We start from the raw sequence: 25,241 nt of genomic DNA, 5'->3' as shown, positions 1-25,241 counted from the left end.
CTGGGGAGCGGGAGGGACGGGCGCTCTCCGCCCTCAGGGCGGCGGGAGGAACCGGCCCGCACTGGGGGAGCGGGAGGGACGGGCGCTCTCCGCCCTCAGGGCGGCGGGAAGAACCCGCCCCGCACTGGGGAGCGGGAGGGACGGGCGCTCTCCGCCCTCAGGGCGGCGGGAGGAACCGGCCCGCACTGGGGGAGCGGGAGGGACGGGCGCTCTCCGCCCTCAGGGCGGCGGGAGGAACCCGCCCCGCACTGGGGGAGAGGGAGGGACGGGCGCTCTCCGCCCTCAGGGCGGCGGGCGGACCCGGCCCCGCACTGGGGCAGCGGGAGGGACGGGCGCTCTCCGCCCTCAGGGCGGCGGGAGGAACCGGCCCCGCGCTGGGGCAGCGGGAGGGACGGGCGCTCTCCGCCCTCAGGGCGGCGGGAGGAACCCGCCCCGCACTGGGGAGCGGGAGGGACGGGCGCTCTCCGCCCTCAGGGCGGCGGGAGGAACCGGCCCCGCGCTGGGGCAGCGGGAGGGACGGGCGCTCTCCGCCCTCAGGGCGGCGGGAGGAACCGGCCCCGCGCTGGGGCAGCGGGAGGGACGGGCGCTCTCCGCCCTCAGGGCGGCGGGAGGAACCCGCCCCGCACTGGGGAGCGGGAGGGACGGGCGCTCTCCGCCCTCAGGGCGGCGGGAGGAACCCGCCCCGCACTGGGGCAGCGGGAGGGACGGGCGCTCTCCGCCCTCAGGGCGGCGGGGCGGGCGGCCCGGGCCCCGCCCCGCGGGAGCGATCGCGGCGGAGGCTCAGGTGCAGGCGGTGTCGGGTGGTGAGTGTGGCAGTGTGGCGGCGCCGGCCGGGGCGGAGGCGCTGCCCTCGGGGCTCTGCCCAGCGCCTGCGGGGGAGGCGGCTCCCAGCCGCAGCCCGGGGGCCGCGCTCGGTGTCCCGCGGAGCGGCCGGGCCGGGCCCGCGATCCCCGGCTGTGGCCGAGGGGCCTGCGGGGGAGGGCGGGCGGCGGTGGTGCCTCCCCGGCGGGTTCCGGCCTCCCCAGCCCCGTGCTGCGGGTCGCAAACACGTGTGGGTGGGATCGTAAGTGCAGCACAGAGTGGCTACATGGTAGAGCTGCTCTGCGAGGGGAAAAAAAAAAAAAAGTAAGGAAAAACTCCGCAACCTCATGCCGCTCCTTAATCCGTATGGTAAAATTTATTTCTCTGCACACAGTTTGCTCCATTCCGTGTAGATTATGAAAGAAGGAATGACAAAATATTGACTACTATGATAACTCTTTCCCATACAGAAGATTTTAAGTTCAGTGCCTTTGTCCAACTTCCCTGAGTACAGTGATTTTAGCAACTGTTCCCTTGGCTCTCATAGCCATCTATTGCATATAGATGGTAGGGAAAAAAGTCCTGGAGAGCCCTCCACTGGTAAGATGGCACCTTTTCTTTCTCCAAGCCTTTCATCCTCCAGATAATAAGAAGAGACAGTCCTTCGAAGACTTGACAGCATTTAGCTGAGGTATAACATTTTCCAGATTTTCGTACCCAAAAAATATTAAGCCCAGCAGAAATATAACAGGGATTATATTTACATTATGACTTTACTGTGGTGGCAGACAGGCTTTCAGTGTTTGTAGTAATGTTTGTCACTGAGGCTCCACAGTAAAATGAAACTATTTGTTACCTGAAAGAATGCAGCAGTTTAAGGGGTCTGACCAAGTGTCGTTCAAGCTCTGTGACATGGTTTTCTTTAGAGGTGGAATAACTGAAGCTTAAAAATGAAGGAACAGTAACATTTGGCCTTTTGTTTCAAAGGAGAAAAAATAAATAAATTACAAAATTGTAACTCTTTAAAAATACCCCAGGGGTTCAGCAGCATCCCATTGTCAAGGTACTACTGTATGACCAGGAGGTTGGGCAGCTGTGAAGGGAGCAGAAAAGCCTACAACTCAGAGATTGTATCTATGCTGGAACAGTTAAAAAGCACAGGATGAACTAAATGATTGTTAGTACACAGATGTATTCATCTATTTCCCATGATCGAGTTAAATTGTATCTTCCAGTCTAGTTTAGAATTGTATCTTCTAGAATTGTATCTAGTCTAGAATTGTATCTTCTAGTCTAGTTTAAGTACCAAACCTGAGTTTCAACCCAATTAGAAACCAGAATGTTGCTACCAGTTCCACTAAAAAACATTTACTGTGCTCATATTTCTGGTAGCCTTGTTTGCTTCTCACTCCCCTAAAAATAGAAAGCTGTAGGAGTAGTCATTTGTTATCCCTTTTCCTCTAACATGTTAATTTTCCTGTTTTCTCTATGGATATGCAAGCCTGAATTCCAGGGGACTGACTACATGAATGCTTCAGAGCACTGCAAATTAGAATGGGATGAAAAGAATTCCTAATTTAATTTCTGGGTTTAGCAGACATCACTCTTGGCCAAAATGCTGATGTCTGACTCCAAGATTGAAAACGAAACATTAATAAGACTAAGCAAGAAATTATTATTACCTTCTAATTCCCCCACAAAGATCAGTGCATGTTCGTGCTTGAAGAACCTTACAGATTTTGAAGAGAGTTGAAATGGGGTTTGCAGTACTTCTCTAGCTACCTGGCATTGTCTAACTTCCCTGATCTGGAAGAAACTTTGTATCCCAATGATAAAAGCTCAGTTTAGGACAATATAAACCATCTCATTGATGTGCCTTACACATACTTGGCTGTGCTAAAACACATACGGGGTAATAAATGAGAGTGCATTCATCATAAAAATAACAGAAAATAATTCTCTTGAGCCTGTGGTATGTCTTAACATGTCATATAAATTATACTGGGAATGTGTGTGTTTGGAAAACAGAGTAGGCCTTGGTAGTTTTTTGTTTTGTTTTTGTTTGTTTGTTTGTTTTTAGATCAGTGTGCGGGAGAGTTTCTGGTTATATTAAGGAGGCATTTCCCTTTACATCCTCGAAGTCGAAGTGAAGGTACTCAGAGTTACAGATGAGAAAAGAGGCATTTTTAGAAATGAAAGAAGTCATAAAAGTACTTTCTAGGAGGCTTTGTCATTTAATGTCCAGTAGTCTTGTCTCTTGAGTCTGAACAAATGGTGTTCAGTTTTCACTGGAAAAGTGTCACAAAGAGAAACAGTGGGAGAAATGTTACATGCCAGTGCCTGTTCTTACTGCAGCTGTTCATCAAAGTAATTTCCATTATGTTCCTCATAAAGTTTTCACTGTTACTACATTTCTGTGGTATTAAAGGTGGATATAATTTTTTCTTCAGGTATTTTAGGCACTTGCAGAGATTGACCACACCACAATTACACAGGTGTGTTGCTGCTCATGTAGTGTGGTGGGTTTGTGTGATTGCCTTGTGTCAAATAATGGTTCTGTTTTTCAGTGCACCATGGCACTAATGCTGGAAATATTTACAACTGTCAGTAGTTTTTCTTACTTGCAAGTTAGTTCTGCATGTAAGGCTTGCACATTTTTGGTTTAAGTTTTCTATTTCTCAATACAAAATGAAACAGGCAAAGATATGCATGTTTGTCTCTCTGTACTAACTACTGCAAGTGTTCACAGTGGGCTGCAAGAGTTATGCTGTCTTTAGTCTGACCCTGGGGAATAGCACCAATGCCATGGTCATGTTTTAAGATAGCATCAGTATGTTACAGAAATAGTTTTTGTAACCTTAAACAAAGAGAGCAATAGACACCTTCATAATCTTTTTGATTTTGCATAGTTATTCTCAAAGATAACCTTGAATATGCTAAGTGGTATTATTAGAAATCACTTAAAATGGATTTTCTGATCTTTTCTAAGCACATGTATTTCTTCTGTGTCTTTCAGAGTATGTGCTGAGTAGTGTCAAAGATTTTGCTGATGTTTACTTTTTTTAGTCCTCAGACTAGCAGAGTTTCTTCTTGTAAATGAACATCAGTTGTTTACTTGCAGATTGCTAAATGCAATGGGATGATGGGGCTATTTTGAAGGTCTAATTGAGTTAACCAGAATTCACTATTGTGTGAGAAAGACCCTAATTTCAGAAGTGAGACTAAGTTTGTAGCACAGCAGTAAGAGGCAAAATCTGCATACTTTTAAAACTTATGTATTGAGGCATCTTTGATTGGCATTGGCCTTTTCTCTTACTTAATAAGAAAAATATACACTTTCTTGTTGGACTAAAAGTATTCTTCTTAATGAAAACATTTTATTTTACTGTGCTATTGATTTACCTTTTTTTTTCTGTTCACGAGACTTGAATGGTATCGTTTAAACAGGCAATGGCATTCCTTTGTTTCTAATACAAATAGTATCACTTTTTCTTTTTTTGTTCTCTTCCCCTTCTCAGGTAGCAAAGTCAGGGGGAAATTATATACCCTTTAATGAGTAAATGATGGAAAACAAAGTTAATAATTATACTGGTGTGGCTACTGTGTTTCTTACATTAGATTTGTAGGTCACGTGTCTAACACATTTCAGTCATTGTGGCAATGTAATCTAATATAGATGTTTTAAAGTGTCTTCTGGAAATAGTTGCATGAAGTACAAGTTCTTCTTTATTGATTTTCATTTTCTCCACTCTGTGAAGGAAGTTACTCTACACAAAGTCTCTTTTCTAGCTCTTTTCAGCTGTGGGAGATATTTAATGTTTGCCAAGTCACTGACAAAACTTACTGTAGTTACATAAAGTTCCTAGGTCTCCCTTGCCATTGTGACTGGTCATCTTAATTATCCTGATTTCAGCATACCTGATTTGAAACATTTGGAAATGGAGACAAGTTTTAAAGATGTGTAACTTTTTTAAAAAATAGGCCCTTTTTCTATTGTATATTAGCACTTTTAATAGCAATTCTTATTACACACACATATTTTCACAAGAAATCTTACAGAGATTTTGAAGCTTGAATTGCATTTAGTCTTAGCTATTATTCAAAGAAAAGATCAATGTTGTCATATAAAGAAATTCTTCCTTTGAGGTGACACTCAGAAACATTTTTCAGCCCTGTCAATTAGAGAGTTTCATCTTCTATGCTTACATCTGTGACAACATAATAATTTAGTAACACTTACTTAATTGAAACAAAATCACTGGGGGGAAGAGGAGAATATCTTATCTTAAAATTGCTTAGTGATGTATAGGAACGCTTTAGAATCGGTAAGGTTTTTCAGGTCACTTATTTATTATGCAGGCATGTTTCTTGCTTCACGAAACTTCTGTTGCTGTGGCATTAAGCTAAGAACAGATTTGCTTTCCAGATCCATCAAACATTCCACCTCTGCAGTAAGTATTCTTTCAGCTCCATAAAGAAAACTATTTCATATTCCATGCAATGCTTTAGAGATGCAATAATTTTGCAATGTTGCAAATATATATGCTTTAGAAGTGGTTTATTTATTGTTATAGATAAAGAACAAAATAAGGTATTTGAATCAGTCAAATATTAACCAAACTAATGTAACAGAATTTGGTGATTATTGATTTGTGTATCCTTTTCAGTCTTTAAAGTCACATCTAGCACATATCACACCAGAAAGATTCCCTAGCTTTTAGAGAGAAGCCTGAGATACAGGAGACAGGTTGAATCTCAGCTTTATCACAGGCTTTTGGTAAGACAATTTATTTATTTTTATCTCTGTTTTCCTTTAATGATATGTTGCTTCTTGCTGCAACAACAAGGGATCTATAAGTACCTTAAACTTAATTTTGTATAGAATCTTTTCAGTTTCCCAGCTTAACTGCTTATAAGATTGTGTAAATTCATTTTAAGTCTTCCAGTTATGTTGAGAGAAAACAGCTTTGCAACATGGCAGGAAGCTGGAGATGGCACTCTGCATTCCATATAGAACACTGGAATGTAAATTGTGTTTCCAGTTCATCAAGTCAACAAATTGGGTCAACTAAGGCAATGACAGATCCTTCAAAACAGATACTTGAGTCATTATACTGGAAAGTTGCAACATATTTTGCTCATATGAGAAGTTTCTTTTAATGGGCAAGCCACTTTGTAAGTCAGCTTTTGCCTAAGTCAGTTTTTAATATGCTGTATGTATTTCTATTCTATGTAATTGAGTTGGATATTTACATTAAATGTCCTCAAATTCAATACTGGTTGTTTTTTTTGTTTTTTAAAATTTTTTCATTTGCTTAAGATCTTGGCTTAAGTTGTCACTTTGACAGTGTATTCTACAATTTATTTATGTACAATGTCAGAGTGTCTGCTTCCAACACTATTAAACTTATTAACATTCAATTTCATTACAAGTTTCTCTGAATTAAGAAAAAAGATAAATATAAGCAGCACCTGGCTTTCCATGAGGTACTTCCCTTGTTAGAAAGTGTTAGGGAAAGTAGGAGGTCAGTTAGAGCTTGATGAAGACCTGGGTCTCCTGCTTAACACCCATCTTTGACTCCAGGAAATCCTAGTCCTGCACCTGAAAATGGATTGGAAATTATCAGTTGATGACATAACTGGACTGAAAGGAAGAAGACATGTCTATAATTCTGTCTAACTACCAAATTCAGCTGGCAATGGTATATTTGAGAAAGCATGAATGGGGGTTTTCATGCTGAATCCAACAATATCATACTTTGTCTTTCTTAACAAAACCTTTCTGTCTACGTTTTGATCTTGCAGACAATGCCCTTCAGACACAAAAATACAAGACGAATTGAAGGCCTTGATAGCAATGTGTGGTAAGAGAAAAATATCTGCAAATTTCAGAAAATGTCCTTGGCTGATGTATTTTCTTTCCAGGAAGATAATTATTGCTAATAATAAGGTACATGACAGTTGCTATCTCTGCTGAAATACATTCGGTACCTGCTTAGAAGCAGTGAATTAAATTCAATTAAAGGTATGATTGTTATTTTTGAGCTTTAAATATTAGGCTTGGGCATCTCTTCATCTACTAAACCATGTAAGACAAATATAACTCATGGGCATGGCAGTATAGCTGATTTTCAAATTTAAATGTTAATTCTGTTGAATAATGTGTTTCAATTATACCTGATTTATGTTTACAAAACAAGTCAGATTTTTTATATAATTTAGCACATTATTTCTTATGCATCCTATTATTTGTATTAAATTAGTCTTAAAGCAATATTGCCATCACAGATAAATATGAATTTTCTTAGTTGGTGAAAAAGACTATTTTGGGCTTACCTTAGTTGTATGTATGTATTGCATTAGTTGTGTGTACATATACATGAGGTGTTTTGATTATTCAGCTTCACGCTAATTTTTCACAATTTCTATTCATTTTTGACAGTGCTGTGATACTATGTGGGGAGGGTTATGATGAGGAGAAGGTTCCTGAGTTTTATTTTTTAAATCTTATCAACATTTCGGTAGGGAGGAATGAGTAAAATGTAAAGCTGATCTGTGAAGGGAGAAAGGAAAAATTGTTCAAGGATCCTACAGGCTATTAGAAACAGTTAATAGGCAGCCTGAAACAGTCTGTTGCCTAAAATTACATTAAAAAAATTATAGCACTCTGAGGTGACTGGGTAGTTTAAATAACACCTTCAATTGACTGAATTTAATCTTTAAGGCATTTAATGTGCCTGCTATTCAATTTCTGCATATAGCCAGAGTAACTGTGTATTTGTGTATCTGCACATCTGAGCACACTTCTGCCAGCAAAGTTTTCCTATGGATGCAGAACAGCAACCTTTTCTTGGGTGCCCTCTGACTCCTGCCATCACTTAACATTATTTCAGCCCTCAGCTCTCCATTCTACTTAAAACTGTTCCCATTGCTGTAAATCTGGCAAACTGAAATACTTTCTTTTTGCCTTTTAGTGTTAATGAATAAAAAGATAATTTTATCATGTATGTTAACTTTAAGATGTTTTTTTCCTCCAGGGTTGAATTTACAAAAGTGGCAGCAGATCCCTCAATTGTTAATCTTGGTCAAGGCCTTCCTGATATATCCCCTCCCAGCTATGTTAAAGAAGAGCTGGCAAAGGTAGCAGCAGTTGACAGACTGAACCAGTACACCCGAGGCTTTGTAAGTATTGTGGAACTCCAGGACCCAAGTTCAGTGGAAAATGTGCCACAGGGAAAAATTTACTTTAAAATAGTTTTGTCTATGGATCATAGTTTTATGTCCCAAATTAAGTTCATCTATTAGCCTTGTCTATTACTAATGAACTTCCTCTGTGTAGGCTTCTTTGAGGCAGAATCCTTTAGCAAGGGCAGAATGGTAGAGCAAATCTGGGATAGACTGTCTCTGAGGAGTTGATTCAGTTTAAAGAGTGAAGGTTACACATTTACCCCTAACTTTGGTCAGTGGGAACATGAATCAAACAGTACAATGGGAGAATGAGAAAGAAATACTTGGTACCACTTGAGACAGCACCTCTAAGATCAAGAAGAGATTCACTCACAGAACTTAGTAGGTTTCAGTGGAGACTAGGAAGGGATGAAAACAGGAAGTTTTTGCCCCTAGAATATATTTATTACACATTCTGTAAGCTGGCTTGTAGAGTTTCTGTCTGGAGCTGGGTGTGAGTATGTGGCATTTATCATTGTCCAAGGCAGGGTATTCCAGGGCACTATTACTGTTTTAGTATGACCGGTTCCTTGTTTGGTTTGTCTGTCTTTTGTGATAAACAGTATTTCCCAAATTAGAATCATGTGCCAGGACTGCTACAAGACCCTAAGGAGTATATAAAGTGTTTTTCTAGCTGATCATGTTATGCAACAGGGGCAGAAAAGCATTGTGTAAGCCAGTAGGCCAGAAACTGTGTTGGTAGTTGTGGCATATTCCAACATATTTTTTTGCCTATTCTCTGAGAGTCCACGTGCATTAGAAATGATGGGGAGCAGCAGTGACCAGCACTTCTCTAAAGGACAAGCTCTCACAGTGAGCACAGTGGAGGTCTGAGCAGTTGTGCCCTGGGGAGCAAGGCATGCCCAGAGATACTGGCTGAGGCAGCTCAGCTCACCTGAGATCAAGCCAGGAAGTCAGTCCACAGATCAGGCTCAGCAATGCTAAGCGTAGTTAGACATAACCCAGTCATCACTGGGCAGCTCCAGAGTGACACAGCAGGTCTAAGGTCAAGCCACAAAACCAACAAGGACCTTTAGCTATGTACAAAGAGTCTCTGCAAGTACGAGATACATACATACAAATAACACACATAACAAAAAATTCCCTCTATGTAGACTTGAAAGAATAAAGCAATTATTTTATGTCAGATACATGCAAATGATATCCTGAATTAAGTTAACTTCTGGTCTAAGCATTATTATGTACACCAACAACAATATGGTATCTGAAAAGTCTTGTCTGCTCACCAGACAAAGTTTTGGAGGAGCCTTGGCACAGTGGACAAGGTTGCAGAGAACATGGGCTGCAGTCATGTCTGTATGCTGACTTTATGTCATGTCTGGTAAGAGACTTTACCAGCTACTAAGAACATTAATTCTATCTCAAGCTGAAACCATGCCAAGTCTACCTTCTGACAAATATTCACAGACTGATTCTGTAAAACTATTTGCAAATCAAGCATAAATACAATTTTCCTAATGCATTCAATTGTTCAGTATTTATTTCTGTCACTTTGTTCTTTTTATCCAAATACTTTGATAATTCCCATGATAATTATGGATATTGACAGATATACTGCAGATAGTAATTAAAGAGGAATTTTTACTCATATTCTCATATTCAACCTTTGTATTTCATCTGCAAACTTGTGCACTTCTAAGGTTTTTGAGCACACATATTTGTGGTAGCACACATGGGAGGGATGGGAGTGAGTGATGCCCATCCATCTGAGAACTGAGTCATTGTGACAGCTAAACTCAGAGCTCTAAATGACTATAGGACCATAGACTGGCCTGATGTGGCTTGGGTGCTGCAGCATTCTTGTCCTGCTGACTGGCTCCCTGTGGCTGTCATTAGAATCAGCAATGATTTATAAGCCTTAATTTATGGTAATGTTTTTGTTTGTAGAAGGGTTCGTGATCTAATGCCTTTTGTATCAAGATATAATGTTCAATATTTGAGAGGGTTTTTGTTACATAGTTGCATTTTTTCTACCTGCATCCCAAAAGAAAAAATATTTTTGAGGTAGGATTTCTGCAGTTTTCCTGAATAAATGGAACTGTGCCTTCTTATTTTTGTGTTGTATATGCTCTTTGTTGCATGTTTGTTTTCTTTTTACTTGCACATTTTGAGAAGAGTATGTTAACTGCCATGTCCCTGAAGGGGACACAAATGGTGAATGGTATTCTGAGATTTGGGATGTGACTATATGAATAAATATTTTGATCACAAGTGCTATTTATCAGCAATATACAATACGATAAAAAGATTTTCCTTGCACCAAATACTTTTTGTTGAAAGATAAGAAGGGAAACTGAAGGAGCTGAAAGAGACTCAGAAGGAGGTGGGGATGAATTGATGTCAGAGTATTCTGTTCTCTTCTGCCTCTTGTCCTAGCTAGACTGTAGGCTATCTGGACCTACTCTGAGATGTGATAATATGAAAGAAATTAAAAAGCACCAGATAGAAAATGAATTTCTGAGTAGATACAAATAAATTGAAGACACTTTTCTTTCCTAGTGTTCAGAAAGTTTAAACCCTCCACCCGTTAGCAGCCATTAAGACTGAGGGCTGATGTTGTATTTTTCTATTTCAAAATGTAATAGTTGGATACATGTAGAAAAAAGCTCAAACACGAGCTTTATACATTGTCAGGCACACTCCAATCAGTTCCTTATTTTTTGTTTTGAACAGGGACATCCATCACTGGTGAAAGCCTTATCTCAAGTCTATGAGAAAGTTTGTGGAAGAAAGATTGATCCTCTCACAGATATCCTGGTGACTGTGGGAGCTTATGGATCTCTCTTTAGTACTATACAGGCACTAATTGAAGAGGGAGATGAAGTAAGTTTTTGCTGGAAATATTCATGTATATTCGCAGACATGAGAATCTTTCTCTTTTTCTTATTTGTCTACTTTAAATATAAGTCAATGTTGGGGCTTCTTTCTGTCCCTATTGGTTTGATTTTTTACTGTTGTACATCTGACTTATGATTTCAGAAACTGTGATGAGGAGATGATCCTTTGGATATCTTCCTATCACTTATCAATTTACAAACCTTTTTTCATTCTTAGGGTATCTGTGGCAGTTTCTTTGTCACTGTAACTGTTAGGTGACACAATACACACTGATTTCTTATTTGAGAAAACATGTGGGATGTTTTCTGCAACAGACAACTAAGGGTGGCACAAAAAATTGTTGGTGTTTGGGTAACCATTGTGTATCAGGTTCTGTTTAGGCCCATTGCACAGTGGCAGTGTAGGTAGTAAAAAAGCTTGTTAGTTACCATGGTAGTTGTGATGACTCAGCTCTTCACTATTACTGATGTCTTCCTTTTGACAATGATATAAAAAGTAATTTTACAGGAATATTTCTATCCATAGTGGACAAAACCTTTTTGTGTTGTCATGTATTTTGCTTTCGGTGTTTCATTTGTTTCACTTGTATTCTCATTTTGCTTTTCTATTGCTCTGATAGTCACTTCTCTTTTGTTTGGAATAGTTCTATAAGCCTTTGCTTTTGGTGGGTTGTTTTGTTTGTTTTTTCCTATTGTCTAGCCTCTGTGCAGTTTTTCTTGAGTTTTTACTCTTTCTTTACCTGAGAATTTTTGTCTGATAAAATTTGAAGACTTAACTGTTCTTCTGAGATTTCTAGATACTTGGAAATCCTGGAATTTCATGGGCATAATTAGAGCAGCTCTGCTGTGGTTCAGTAATTTGCCACTGCAAATTTCCTATCTTTGCATCTTTGCCTTGTGTCTTCAAATCTGTGTGTAGGACTCAAACGTTCTTATTATTATAACTCAACAGTTGTAACGTGTAACGAGAAAAACAGCCTTTGTGTGTTGTCGAAAATGAGTGGTGCTTATCATACTTAGCCTGAGGGCATTATTGTGTTGTACTCTAAAAGGAAGAATATTCTGCAATGTTATAACATTAAACCTGGAGTGCCGGAAACATTATCAAGCTATGGCATCAAGGCAAATGTAGAAATATGATGGCATTGTCATGGTAAACTCTTTGTTTCTGATACTGATGATTGTCATTTCAGGTAATAATAATAGAGCCATTTTATGACTGTTATGAGCCAATGGTAAAGATGGCGGGTGCAAAGCCTGTTTTTATCCCACTAAGATGTGTGAGTAACTTTTTAAAAATTAGTAATTATATAAAGTTTCTCATCCATATTCAATACAGTTTGATGAACACCTATGTGATGGTTTTCTGTATAATGTATTGTAATATCAAATTACATAAAAATGAGATAGATTGTTAGTGTAAGTCTGAGACAATGATAATCCAAAAGAGAATATTTTATTAGTGTTGGAGAAGGTGCAACACTGTTGCTTATTTGCTTTAATTTGTGCATTCTGAAAGCTGATTAAAAGTACTTTCTTCAGTTTTCAGTGCAAATTATGGAAGGAGGGTCCCTATATCAGTGCAAATTCTCTGTCAGTTGTTTTTCAAAAGGTTTGGTTCCTGATCCCTGCAGCAATTCCTACAATGACAGAATACAGTTTCTTTTCCAAAATATGCTTGCTAAATAAGGACTGATCATGTAGTAGATGTTTTTGCTATACATACAAGAATTACTGCTTCCTTTATAGTTAAATAGGCTATGGGTTAATTGTCAAATTGGTACTACTGGCATTATGCCCACAGCTTGCAAGGATTGTTCTGTCTGCCAACTGTGCCTTGTGCAACCGGCAGCCTTGCATGGGAAGGGCTGAGGGGCTCTTTGGGCAGCACTGTTGCAGGAACACCATTAAATCAGAACAACACAGAATGACAAAACCTCCAGGACTGCAGTGGGAGTAGGTGAGACTGTTCCTCTGGAAGTCCATCTTCTAGGGATGTTTCGAATTACGGGGCACCTCTAAGCATTTTCTGTTTCACACCCTTGTTTTCAGTCTGGCCCTCTCCCAGTCATTGCAGGTATCACAAGGGTAGTGTAGCCATGCTCCATGTTCTCTGTACCAACTGGCCCAAATTTCTTAACCATTTTTAATACCTCAGGGATACTTGTATTGTGTAGTACATAAACTCCAAAGACTCAGTAGTGCAGATTTGTAGCTCTTTGGCCATTTTCATTAGTTTGAGGAGGAAAAAACCTTGAATCCCCAGTGGTGATCAGCCTTTTCAGTCAAGCAAGTACACACTTGCTCTATTGTCTGGCAAGTCTGTAAACTCTCCTTCCATGTGACTGGACTTTCTGCATTACACACCATAATAACCAGCATGTGTGCAACAAGATCCTGGAAACCAATTCCTGCAGGGGCTTAAGACAGACAGTGGCCAGGAGAGGACAATCACTGTCATAATAATTTGACTGTTCCTAGAATTACCTTCTCTTAGGTGAGCAAGACAAATTGGATAGGTTGTCACATATGGCTATGAAAGTGTTTGAGGGTGATAAGTTCAGCAGCTGTTTTTAGGCTGCATGTATTAAAGTCACGCATAAATTTATTGTGGTTTTGTTTTTTGTGTATTTTTGTGGTTTTTTAGAAAAAAGATGGAAACTCTGCATCTAGTGCTGATTGGGTCTTAGATCCTGCTGAACTTGCAAATAAATTCAATTCCAAAACAAAAGCAATTATTCTGAATACCCCACACAACCCAATAGGCAAGGTAAGACTCCTGCTTTAACACCACTTTAATTTCAAAGAATGTCTTAAATACTGTGATTAATGTATTTTCCTTTACTTTTTCTGTATCCCAGGTTTTTACCCTAGAAGAGCTTCAAGTAATAGCTGATCTCTGTATTAAACATGACACTCTGTGCATCAGTGATGAGGTGTATGAATGGCTGGTGTATAAAGGGAATAAACACATTAAAATAGGTACTGATTTTTTATGGCCTTTTAGAAGTGATTGTGGAATGATGCTGTGAACTTGCCTCCCAAGGATAATGCTTGCTGGAAGAAACTCATACTTCAGGCTTTGAAATTTTTCAATGTTTAGGCTCTAAGGAGGAGAATCCCCCTCTCTTCTAAAAATTATTTTAAAGAATAATTTCCAAATAGAAGTTTCAAAGTTCTTAAGTGATGTTGGAGCAGATATCCATAGAAAGAGTGAGGCTGATGCTTGCAAGTCAGTTATGATCATATGAATTTGCCATCCTTATTCAGTTACTTTGTTGGCCATGACAAGTATAGCTGCTGTTACTGTATGTATATTAGACAGTGCTTTGCTGAAAAACTAATAGAAGGAACAGGAATTAGAACTTCTTCTCAAAGCTTTGTAAGATAATCAATGAGGGAAATAGACAATGAGCAACACAATTATTTTTGCTCCACTAATTATAAAAAACTAAAAAATAGTGCATGAGCACTGTCCCTCCAAAGGACGGCGACAGGGTTAAATACTGGACATTGAATTCAGTGAAATAAGTCCTGCAAGTGCAGTATGAAAGCCTGTTAAATCTTTAGGTAGTGTTGCTACAGGGGTAAAGCACCAGTGCAAGAACAAACCAGAAAAACAGATAATGATGCCAGGTTCCTGATCCTCTTGTTTTACTTGATCCAAGTTTCACTGAAGTTAGTGGAATCACTCCCACTGCCTCAGAACAATTTAACCTAGTGCAGTTTACTGAACTCCTTTGCAAGTTCTGTAATGCTACAGCTATGTATTTCTGTGAAAATTTCTAGTCTGATGGCCTTGGGTTGGCTTTGCTGATGTATTTGAAAAGTCCAAAATTTCTTTGTCATATGTACAGATACTTTGTTTCTGATGGTAGCATCTTGCACGAACTACCTGTTCTGATGTACTTCTTGCATTGAAGGCACATTTCAGTCGTGTGCAATAAAGGCATATAGTTAAGATTAAACAATGAAATCAAGACACTTAAATTGGACATGAAAAAACTTACCTTTTTTCCTAGCTCTGACACTTGTTGAATGCTGAATAACTTTGCTTCTAGGCTTCAATTCCATATTTGTAGAGTGACAATAAAATCCATTGGTGGGGGCTACATCATTGTGAAAATTGAATCTTATGAGTAATAGAAAGAAAATTATACCTAAATGACCTTGCAATACTTGTTAGCTCAGCTGCACAGTTGCTGTTCATCCAGCTGCAGTACATTGATTGTATTGGCCATGCATAGGCTGTGAGTTTATTTTGAGAGTGACCTAATTCCATGGCTGTTGTGGTTGCCTTGATAGTGATACTGTCTGAAAGACCTTCAGACATGGAAGAAGGAGATCATTTTGGGTACATTAATTTGATAGTAATCTGAGTCACTGCATCTTAACAGGTTACCTAACAGTAACTGATCAGGTGTCCCAGCTGCAAAGTGAAGTCAGTTGGATTAAAGATTTCTACATGGGTTTAGCAGGTGTTTCATGGCCTTAGCATTTCATGCAAACCTGTCTTCATAATCAAAATCTCTGTGTGTGGTGTAAGGTAATCCCTTTTCTTTTCAACAGCAGCAGGTCCAAACACATTGTCAGCTACATTTCATCTTATGGACAGGTGGTGAATTCTTAAGATGCAGTATCTCCATTGTCATCAGCATCTTAATGCTTCAAACCAAAACATTGCACCCAACCAAAGGCATTCTGTAATTTAGCACAAAATGTAAAAGTACTGTATAAAGAAAATGAAAATTAAAGCCCAGAAAGTTAGTCAACTAGGTTTAGGTACAGATTCTTTAACAGATCCCATATCATCTTTAACTTTAGTGTTAAAAGTACTCTAGAACTTTCAGAGTAACACTGTAAACAATAACATTATTTCAGTAAAAGAAACAGGCTTTGCTCTTTTTTTACTTAAGTTTCTCATATTCCTTATTACTTTTAATTCTAAAAAAATCATAGAATAAAAATGAGTGTGTTATTTCTCTCTATATAAACTCTTGTGTTTCCATAATAACCTCTACATTTTCTATCCAATGCTGAGACACTTTTTTTGTGGGAGATACAAAATGGATATTGCATCAATTTACAGGATCTCATAGTTGTTCCATCTAACAATTTAGCAGGGGTTGCTAGCCACATCTCATAAAATTAGTACAGTCTTTGTGCTGTCACTGAAGCAGTTTTCTGTAGTGTATAACACTTCATCATGTTTCCCATCATCTGACTTCTGTAAAAATGTGGACTTCGTCTGCATAATGATTAGGGTTGTACTGACAGATTTAGAGATTGCACCTCATAACTGAGGATTCTGAGCAAGCTATTCAATAAGCTGAGTACCGTCCCAGGTAACAGGCTTATTATATGTTAGTTGCACTTCATTAGTTTTTAAATTGTAGTCAGACTTGGTTATGGTGTCATATGATGTCATATATTGTTGCCACATGGCATGGAGAAATTTCCCTCTGTATTTAAAACTTGTTTGTAAAAGCAATGGAGCTGCTTCTTTCACTGTGCCCTTTTACTGCTGCTAGTGTGCTGTCACATTCTATCTCCAAGGTTGAATTCCTGTGTGGCAAAACAGGCTTGCTAGAGGCCATTAGCTTTGAAAGCCAATTCTTTTTGCAGTCTGTGAGAGCTAGTTTGGGTGCCTCTAAAAGTGATCTATACTGGTGGCCTGGCATGGTTGAAGATACATCTGTTCAAACTTCTTCTTTTCAAGGTCACAGAGTAGTTGAGTATGGGTAAGCTAACAGAAAAATCAGTTTCTTTCATGCTGTTTTGTCTCTCCTCTTGGTAAGTTTGCTCAAAAAATTGCAATACATGTTTTCAAATAACTGAAAGACTTATACCATGTCTAATGGAAATAACTGCTGAAAAATCTTGCTTTTGAAATTCAGGGGTTTAATTTGGAAAATATTTGTTCATTGGTCTCGCTAGAGAGGGGATTTAACAACTGACAGATTCACTGGTAGTGGTTCTAGTATGCAAATGAGGTGAAGTCAGATGTTGGTGACTACTGTAATTGCAACCTTGTCTGACTGTCTCAGACTTACGTGAGTCTGGATTTGCCTGTTTCTCTTGAAATTAATTAAGTTAGAGTCCAAATAGAGCTTTGCAGAAGCAGAATAGAGAAAAAAAATTCAAACTACTGGATGAGACCTTTGCTCTGTTATCTGCTTGGAAAGGGAACAAAGGATTTTGGTCTCCTGTCAGATACAACTGCAAAGACAGCGACGGGCCTCTGTGAGTCCCTTAATCTTTGCAGATATTTTAGCTAACTGCTATTGTCAGTCAGTCTCAGGCCTGTTCAAATTGTACAATACAGCATAATTTATTTATTCAGTCTGCTAGTTTTCTGGTGTTCTGTTGTTTGGTTCTGGGTAATTATTTTCTTTATGTCTGAGACAGGCAGTGACACTGAACTGGACAATTCTAGTAAAGTGGGTTGCAGTGCCTGAGTTAATGTTGTGTATAGTACTATTACCAGGCATCAGAAATAATCTGTCCTGGGGCAAATGGGTAGCCTTAGATCATATTTTTCTTATGGAGAATTGTGCATTCTAACAAGTAGTTTTCAAAATGTACTTCTTCTTTTCTGTCTCTTCTTTCTCCTTTCATTAATCCTTACCTTCTTTTCATGCTAAAACACACTGGCCCGTACATCCTTTCTCATTTGTTACAATTGCTACAATTTTAGAATATTCTTGTTGTTTGCATAATATGATGCAATGAACATACAGCTCTGAGCTAAGGGCAGTGCAGTTCTTCAAATTACATGGAATATGTGAGTGCACTTTTACCAAATTAATTTTATTTTATGTACAGCTACATTGCCAGGTATGTGGGAAAGAACAGTAACTATAGGAAGCGCTGGGAAAACATACAGTGTAACTGGTTGGAAGGTAAGAAGAATCAATATAAATTGGTTAAGTTATATAAAAACCAGAATGCATTTATTACTCTAAAAACACCTCTGTTTTTATGACCTCTATTCTGAAAGTTTCAGGCAAATCTTCATGTCTCTAAAATGTGACAGTACCATTCAGTTGGAGCAATTACCTATCTTTAACACCCATGTCTTAATCATCTTTTTGTCCCTTAATTGATAAACTCTTGTGAGCATAAATTACTAAAAAAACCACCACAGTATAACGTGTTCTAAATCTGTAAAAATTCTTGGAGAAAATATGGATACTATGATATTTTAACTTCCTAGTTTTCCCATCTTTTAAATATGTATCAGAAAGTGAAAAAAAAAAAATTAGCAACTAAATTCTTCACCACCTGTGTTCAAAGGGAACTATAGCATATATGATGCAGTAGTGAGCTTTTGTTTTATATTCAAACTGGCTTTGACACAGGTGCTTAAGAGATGGAAAGGTTCTAAACCAATTAGAAAGAACATTACTAATAAATGTTCAGTTGGATTTCTAACCCTTGTTATATGAAGAGTTATAAGTTTGCTCAGTATCCTATAGGAGATAGGGATGAGGGAAACTACAACTGTTGTCTCAAATCTACCATTTTTAAAGTTGTCATATACTAAGCTTTGTGTAAACCAGCTTTTTCTTAATAATTTATCAAAACAAATTCTTAAAATAGAAGAACTTGAGACATTGGCTAATTTTTAGTATCTGTTATCTTTTAGTAACAGCACTGCCTGTAAGTGTAATATATGCATGATTTCCTCCTTTAGCTTGGTTGGTCCATTGGTCCCGAGTACCTGATTAAGCATCTGCAAGTTGTTCACCAAAATACACTGTATACTTGCCCAACTCCATTACAGGTAGGTACAGATGGATCAGAGGAGATTGTTTTCTGGTATAAGAAAGCTGTTGGCCTCATGTAATAAAACAGGAATCACAACAATGAATTTTTAGTTGTCAAGATACATATTCTAGGGTGTAAGAAGAGTAAACAAATTTGATCAGCTCACCAGACATTTAAAAATCAGTCTTGCAGATTCTGTAATCTTGTACCTACAAACTACTTCTTGCATAAAACATGACAATCTTAATGGTTTCCTAGGAAATACGAATGAATGTTCTGTCTTCTAGTGTTTAGTATTCTATGGTACATTATTATCAAACAGTTGAATTTAACTTCAATTCATGTAAACACTTGTGTCCAGGACTCTGACTTCTGTATATGATTAGTGCTTAGCAAAAGATTGGGTGTTTTGGTTGTTACCACAGCACAAAGTAATGAACAGATTACAGATGTATCTTGTGCAATTTGTGTGGTGATTTGCTTAATATGGGCCAGGACTGGCAAAAAAAATCTACGTGATTTCAGCAGGAAGTGGGAGTGTCTGTGCATTTACTGAGTGTTAATGGGTACTTTGGACCTTATGTTTCCAGGAGGCTTTGGCACAAGCTTTTTGGGTGGACTATAAGCGCATGGATGACCCAGACTGCTATTTTTACTCCCTGTCTCGAGAGCTGGAGAGCAAGCGTGATCGGATGGCTCAGCTCCTGAAAGAGGCTGGACTAAAGCCTGTCATTCCAGATGGAGGATACTTTATGATTGTTGATGTTTCCACATTAAGTCAGTATAAAGTTTATTAAAAAGCATGTGGAAAGTAAATTTGGTTAATCATAAAATTCAGCTTTCATTTTAAACTATATTCTCATCTCATATACACACATACGTGTGCGTAACGTTGTCAGGAGTACTAATGGGGATTGACATTTTCAGTTTCACCTTAGCTGGTAAGGTAGATTTTATGAGCTTCAGCAAAGCATTTGTGATCCTAGCTTGTTGTCCACGTTTTGCAAAGCTTTGGTAAGTTTTTATGGAGGATAAAGGAGGAAGATAAACATTCCTATTTTCAAAACATCTGTGATTATGAAAATGTTTGAGAGTCAAGCCCCTGGATTATATACTGAGTTCATACCATTTGTATTTTCTTCTTTCTGGTCTTTTTTCTGTTTCTTTATTTGTTTTTTCTAATCTGAAGTCACATCCTAAAGGTTCTTTGGAGCATTCTGATCTCTAAACACTGTAAAATGCTACCAAAATTTATAAACCTTTTGAAAATTCAGGCTATGGTAGCTTCAGAGAAAGAATTCCCACAGGGGAAGGGTTTTTTAGGTCCACATTTTTCATTAACTGGTCTAAATGGTATTTGTCATTCAGACAGAAATGTTTAAACACAGAAGGATATCACAGTTTAATCATGTGTCAGGAAGTTGTAGGTACCCAGTTTCACAGATCAGAAAACTGCATTTTCAGGGATTATTGCTGTCCATGCAATAAATGCACTCTTCAGTACCCTCCATAGCCCTGATCCCCCAGTAGCCCCCAATAGACTTCAATAGACTTCAGGACTTCTTGGAGTATTGCATGGCTTTCTTCCAAGCTACATGTCTGAATTTGCTTTGGATGGAAAAAAAGTGCTTAGATCAGAAGCAAAAGGTTCAATCTGTTGGCCTATTTTACTTCTTAGAGTGTAATTTTAAAATTATATATTAAAATAACATATATATCTTCATTCTTAAGTATTAACTGTAATAAAATGCTGTTAATGAATGACTTTCCATTGGCGTCTAGGAAATCTTACAACATATTTGTTTTACATTTAGATGTGGATCTCTCTGATTTAGATGAGAAACAACCTTATGATTATAAATTTGTCAAATGGATGATAGCATCTAAGGTAAGATGTCTTAGTCATACTCTAGTTTTAGAAATGCTTTTCTATTGAAAGCAAGAGCAGTGCAACTGTAGTTATTAAGTCATGTAGTAGAGATGTTCTACTCAAAATATTATTTGGTGTTGCTGATAATGTTGTGACTAAAATATTGTAAGTACGTTGAAATTGTACACTGTAGGTTTGTGCTACATCCCACCAGTTTTCTTTCAGGATGCTTAAGTGCTAGTTGTACAAAAATACCTTTGAAATATTTTGCCTAAGAAAAGTAATTTTAATTTAGTAGAAGCCTAGCTAGTGCATACAAAACTGAACCTTGTCTTTCCCTCAAGTGTTGGGAGTTCTAGAAACAGAATAATAAAATTGTCATGCTTAAACCAGATCTTTTATACACATTTAAATAAGCAAATGCTATTTGTTTTATGTTTCAGAAGCTGTCAGCAATTCCTCTTTCAGCATTCTGTGGTCTTGAGACAAAGAAACAGTTTGAAAAATACATACGTTTTTGCTTCATTAAGGTAAAATTGTGTCTTGAAAATACAGTACAGGAATCTGCAAGAGACTGACTATTACATTTTCCCAGGATCTCCTGTATTGAAAGATTTTAGGAACATAAAGTTAGTTTGAAGTAAAGTTCAGCAGGAAGTATCTTCAGTTGTCTTTTTCCTGAGGGACTTTACACCATCAGTGTAGGTGGCATGGCTAGGAAGGGCAACTAGCAGAAAATAACTGGATGGGTAGCCCTTTTAAGCTTATTGTATTGATTTTTAAAAGCATTCTTGACCAGTGGTGACAGTGAAAATTATTGAGACAGGTAAGCTATCAATTAATGTGACACCCAGAAACCAGAGCAGAGTATAACTGTACAGCAGAGTGTATGCCCCATGCCCATTCAGTGTCCAACAGCAAAAACAGTGGTCACCTTCAAATTTAGCTCACTTGCCTGAAAATAACGGTTTCACATGAGCTCCAAATTACAAAAGAAAACATGTTCTTTTGTGAATTGGCTGAATTTTGGCATTTTGTAAGCACCTTCTTTGCACATACTCTTCCCCCTGTTAAGTCGGTTCTTGAAAGGCTGGACGACCTTGGGGCGAGGTATGTAAACTTTGATTGGCCCAAAGCCCTAAGATGTTTTCCCGTTGTTCTATAACAGTCAGCATAATGGAGTGTGCAAATCCTGAGCTGTTCAGTGTAAAGATCAGAGCCTTAGCCTGAAACAGTAATGAAGGGGAGTTTCTCCTTGATGAGGTGTAAAGTATGTGGTAAAAACTCAGCCAGTAACAACCAGGATGCAGTTACTGGTTGTACCTGTGAGTGTAAACTCACTATTGATCTCAAGTTAGACTGCCTATATGACTCACCGGGCTGGAGCCAAGATACACAGTTTGGAGGGATATGTTTAAGTAGTTTGCAGCATAACGTGGTTGGTTGCAAGAAGATTAAAAAATCCCAACTGTACTCAATAGGGATTAGGAGAGTGTGCTAGCATGTCTCTAAACTAGAGCTGCTAAGTTACATCACTGCATTAATGCCATGAATTTATGTAAATATTGCTTTCATTAAGTGGGATAATATGAATGCTGAGTTGATATCTTTTAAATATATCTAATAAATATTTTCAAGGAATCAGCACTGAATTCTTTATATAGTTCGGATTTGTACCTAACAACTCTCAATGAAAAACTGGCTGAAAAGATATTTACAGGATGCAACTGAAACAACCAAATACTGATTTGAGATTATATAATCATGACTGACTCTTTTCAGGAACTCCATACTTGAAGTAATAGTGTTGTTTCTTGTTTTGCAGAAAGACAGCACACTAGATGCAGCTGAAGTGATCCTGAAGAACTGGAATAAACAGACAGGCTGATTTTTCTTATTAACTCTTCCATATAGTATAACTATCTAATATAAGTTTGTTTTTTTTTTTTTAATTGGAAATTTAAGAAAAAAATTACTTAATACAGTACAGAATTAATATGACATTGTAAATAACTTTTTACTGATACCTGCTAAGGAGCTAAAACAATGATTTACTGAAATATGTGTAATGCAACCTAGAGGTTATTTTCAGTCTTTTAAAAATAAATTGCTTTTCTCTTAAAGAAACCCCAATGGGATTAATTTCTTTTACTGAAAGGAAAAATTTCTAGGATTCTGTGTAAAATAAATAAATTATGTAGGTATTTTAAAGCTTTCAAGTAAAAAGGGAGAGGTGGTTTTGGTATGAAATAATATGGGAACTAGAGAGAGACTTAGAGAAACATCTTAGTTTGTGAAATCAATAACCTGCAGTAGAGGAAGATTAAGACCCGTGGCCCATATTAGATAATTGCAGTGACTCTCTTCATACCTGCTACCTTCTCTGGCTGCAGAAATTGTATCAGTTAAATAAAGTGAAAAGTGCTAAGTTACATAATTACTATTTTATTCACCACAATAGTCATGTATGGTGTTCTGAAAGTATTCAGTCCTCAATACAATTATAAAAGTGGCATCTGGAATAGGCATTCTATTTACCTCTGGCTACCTTGTATTTATTACATGGATGAATGTACAAAGCAAAATTTACTTTAGAGGATCCTTTACAATCAGATGTACAGTGATGTAATTATTTGTGTCATTATGTTTCTTTTATATTACAACGTTGGCAGTATCACACCAAACTTCAAACTCTTTAGATCTAGGGGGCCATGGAGGTCTAATGCTATTAGCCTAATGCTGCCAATGCTGTTCTATGGAGCTCAACTACCTTGGTTTCAAGCACAGTAGATAAAGGACTTATTTCAAAAGAAGTCAATATGAAGAATTCCTTTCTAGCTACCTCATTTTTCACTTCTTTCTGCAATCTTTTCATCTGTGGATGTGTTTCCCACTATCAGAAGCAATCCAGGCAGGTGACTTTTTAAGGCTGTGTGCTATGTCCTCCATGGTCTTTCTATGTTCTTCTGGTTTCAGATGGGATAGAATTAATTTTATTCTCAGTACCTGGTACAGTGCTGTGTTTCAGATTCAGCATGGAAATAAGGTTGATAACACACTGATGTTTTGGTTGTTGCTAAGTTGCATTTATCCTAAATCAAAGACTTTTTTGTGTCTCCTGCTCTGCTAGTGAGGAGGAACAAAAAAAACTAAAAAAGCTGTGAGGGAACGTAGCTGAACAAGTGACCCAAACTGGCCAATGGATACTCACACCATGGAATGTCATGGCCAGTACATCAGCTGGGGAGCTTGTGGCAAGGGGGAGCTGACCGGGGCCTCAGCAATGGGGTCTGCCATCAGACAGGGGCTGGTAAGCAACTGCATTGTGCCTTACTCGTTTTTCTTTTTTTAAAATTATTTTTGTTATCATTATAATTATTTACTATTGTTCTTTTTAACTTTGTTTCAATTATTAAACTGTTTTTATCTCAAACTACAGGTTTTACTTTTGATTTCTCTCCCCATTTCACCAGTCTGGGGTGGTGGGTGAGTGAACAGCTGGGCTTAAACAATGACACAGCTCTTATGGGTGCAAAGCCTGAACAAATTCACTAACTTGTTTTGCCAGCATTTTACTTATTCTGTGATCACATAGCTGGACTCTTAACTGAGTTCCATGAGACTGTAATCATGGCCAGGACCTAAAAAAAGGTATAGAAAGTGGCCTGAGAGAAGAGCTGCTAGATATTTTCGTTAATACTTCTTAGTCTTGGGCTTTTGGGACTCCAGTAGCTGGGAGTTCCACAGTCTTTGTAGCTGTCTTGCACAGCCATTCCCCAGATCTCACCAGAAGATTGTTGGCTGGTATTTTGAAAGTGGTGTGTAGTCTTTGTGTAGAAAAATCAATTCAGTAATTAGATTTACTTAGCTGAAATTTCAGAATTAATTTAATTTAAAAATTCCTATATTAAATTCCAAGATAAACTACTTTTTAGACACCAAATTTGTGTGAAACCTATACTCTCTTTTACAAGAAGTTTACAATCTGTTTATACAAGTTGCACTGGGAGAGCCGTGATGTTGCAAGAACTGAGATTGCAACAGGCTATTGAACTACATGATAAATCAACAAACCATTACAAAGATCCTTTAGACATACAAATAAGAGCCAGTGATTTGTTTTCATTAATGTACTGTTCATTGTGTTTGCAAAATAGTCTGAATATCCCACTGCATTATTGTTGAAATGATCCTGGTAATGCAAAAATTGCAGTTTAATTAAATACTTTTATTACTGACAGTAACCAGCATGAGAAACTTGGTGTGAAATTTTGAGAAGCTCCAGAATGACCATTGAAGCAAGTTTTAAAATAGGATTATTGTTGTGACTACAGTGATGGGAAAGAACAGCTGGGCCCAGCAAGGTAAACTTTGTATATTATTAAAATGATCTGTTGACAGAGCATATTAATGGTAATACTTCCATCTGCCACATAACTACGTTTTTTGTCTGCTACTTGAAAAATTGCTGCAGACAAGGAATAAAAGAACCATTATATATCTATTGTAGTTTTGCAATATATCTGAAAATCACTGTCCTTCTATGGTGAAAATGAAATGCTTTCAATTCTAAGTTAATGAGAATAGGCTTAGAGGCTTGGCAATGGTTGCCAGCAGAATATCTTTTTTGTAGAACAGAATGCAGAAGAAACCAAGACAAACCTGGAAAGCTTGAAGGGACACATTGTGGTGATGAGGCACATCTACTGCAGTCA

The 25,241-nt window shown here is 38.2% G+C and overlaps 2 protein-coding genes across 31 annotated transcripts in view; both read left to right on the top strand.

The window, feature by feature from the left end:
- The first annotated feature begins 746 nt into the window (after positions 1-746).
- On the top strand, positions 747-23,959 carry KYAT3 (kynurenine aminotransferase 3). 30 transcript variants are annotated; one of them, XM_085585816.1, is made up of 18 exons: positions 766-803; positions 1,196-1,492; positions 3,252-3,296; positions 5,161-5,252; positions 5,469-5,578; positions 6,386-6,503; positions 6,607-6,665; positions 7,839-7,983; positions 10,723-10,872; positions 12,080-12,166; positions 13,534-13,656; positions 13,748-13,868; positions 17,712-17,788; positions 18,583-18,672; positions 19,247-19,433; positions 20,471-20,544; positions 20,970-21,056; positions 22,352-23,959. In XM_085585816.1, the coding sequence occupies exons 6-18, from the start codon at positions 6,462-6,464 to the stop codon at positions 22,412-22,414; spliced, it is 1,305 nt and encodes a 434-aa protein (XP_085441942.1). In that variant the 5' UTR covers positions 766-803; positions 1,196-1,492; positions 3,252-3,296; positions 5,161-5,252; positions 5,469-5,578; positions 6,386-6,461; the 3' UTR covers positions 22,415-23,959. The 30 variants fall into 30 exon arrangements, with proteins under 30 accessions (XP_085441945.1, XP_085441949.1, XP_085441953.1 ...); XM_085585826.1 differs by lacking the exon at positions 6,386-6,503 and having other exon boundaries at positions 1,430-1,492; XM_085585811.1 differs by lacking the exons at positions 5,469-5,578; positions 6,386-6,503 and adding an exon at positions 2,882-2,953 and having other exon boundaries at positions 1,430-1,492.
- GTF2B (general transcription factor IIB) overlaps positions 23,699-25,241 on the top strand; it is a 25,304-nt gene continuing 23,761 nt past the window's right edge. The window contains exons 1-2 of the mRNA XM_085585834.1: positions 23,699-23,836; positions 24,768-24,890. The gene's annotated coding sequence lies outside the window, so the exon portion shown is untranslated. The remainder of the gene's footprint in view (positions 23,837-24,767; positions 24,891-25,241) is intronic.

This window comes from Lonchura striata, chromosome 8 (genome assembly GCF_050655825.1).
Source record: "Lonchura striata isolate lonStrDom1 chromosome 8, ASM5065582v1, whole genome shotgun sequence".
In the NCBI taxonomy this organism is placed as follows: Eukaryota; Metazoa; Chordata; class Aves; order Passeriformes; family Estrildidae; genus Lonchura; species Lonchura striata.
The sequence above is the reverse complement of the archived record's forward strand: the minus strand, read 5'-3'. Positions and strand labels throughout refer to the sequence as shown.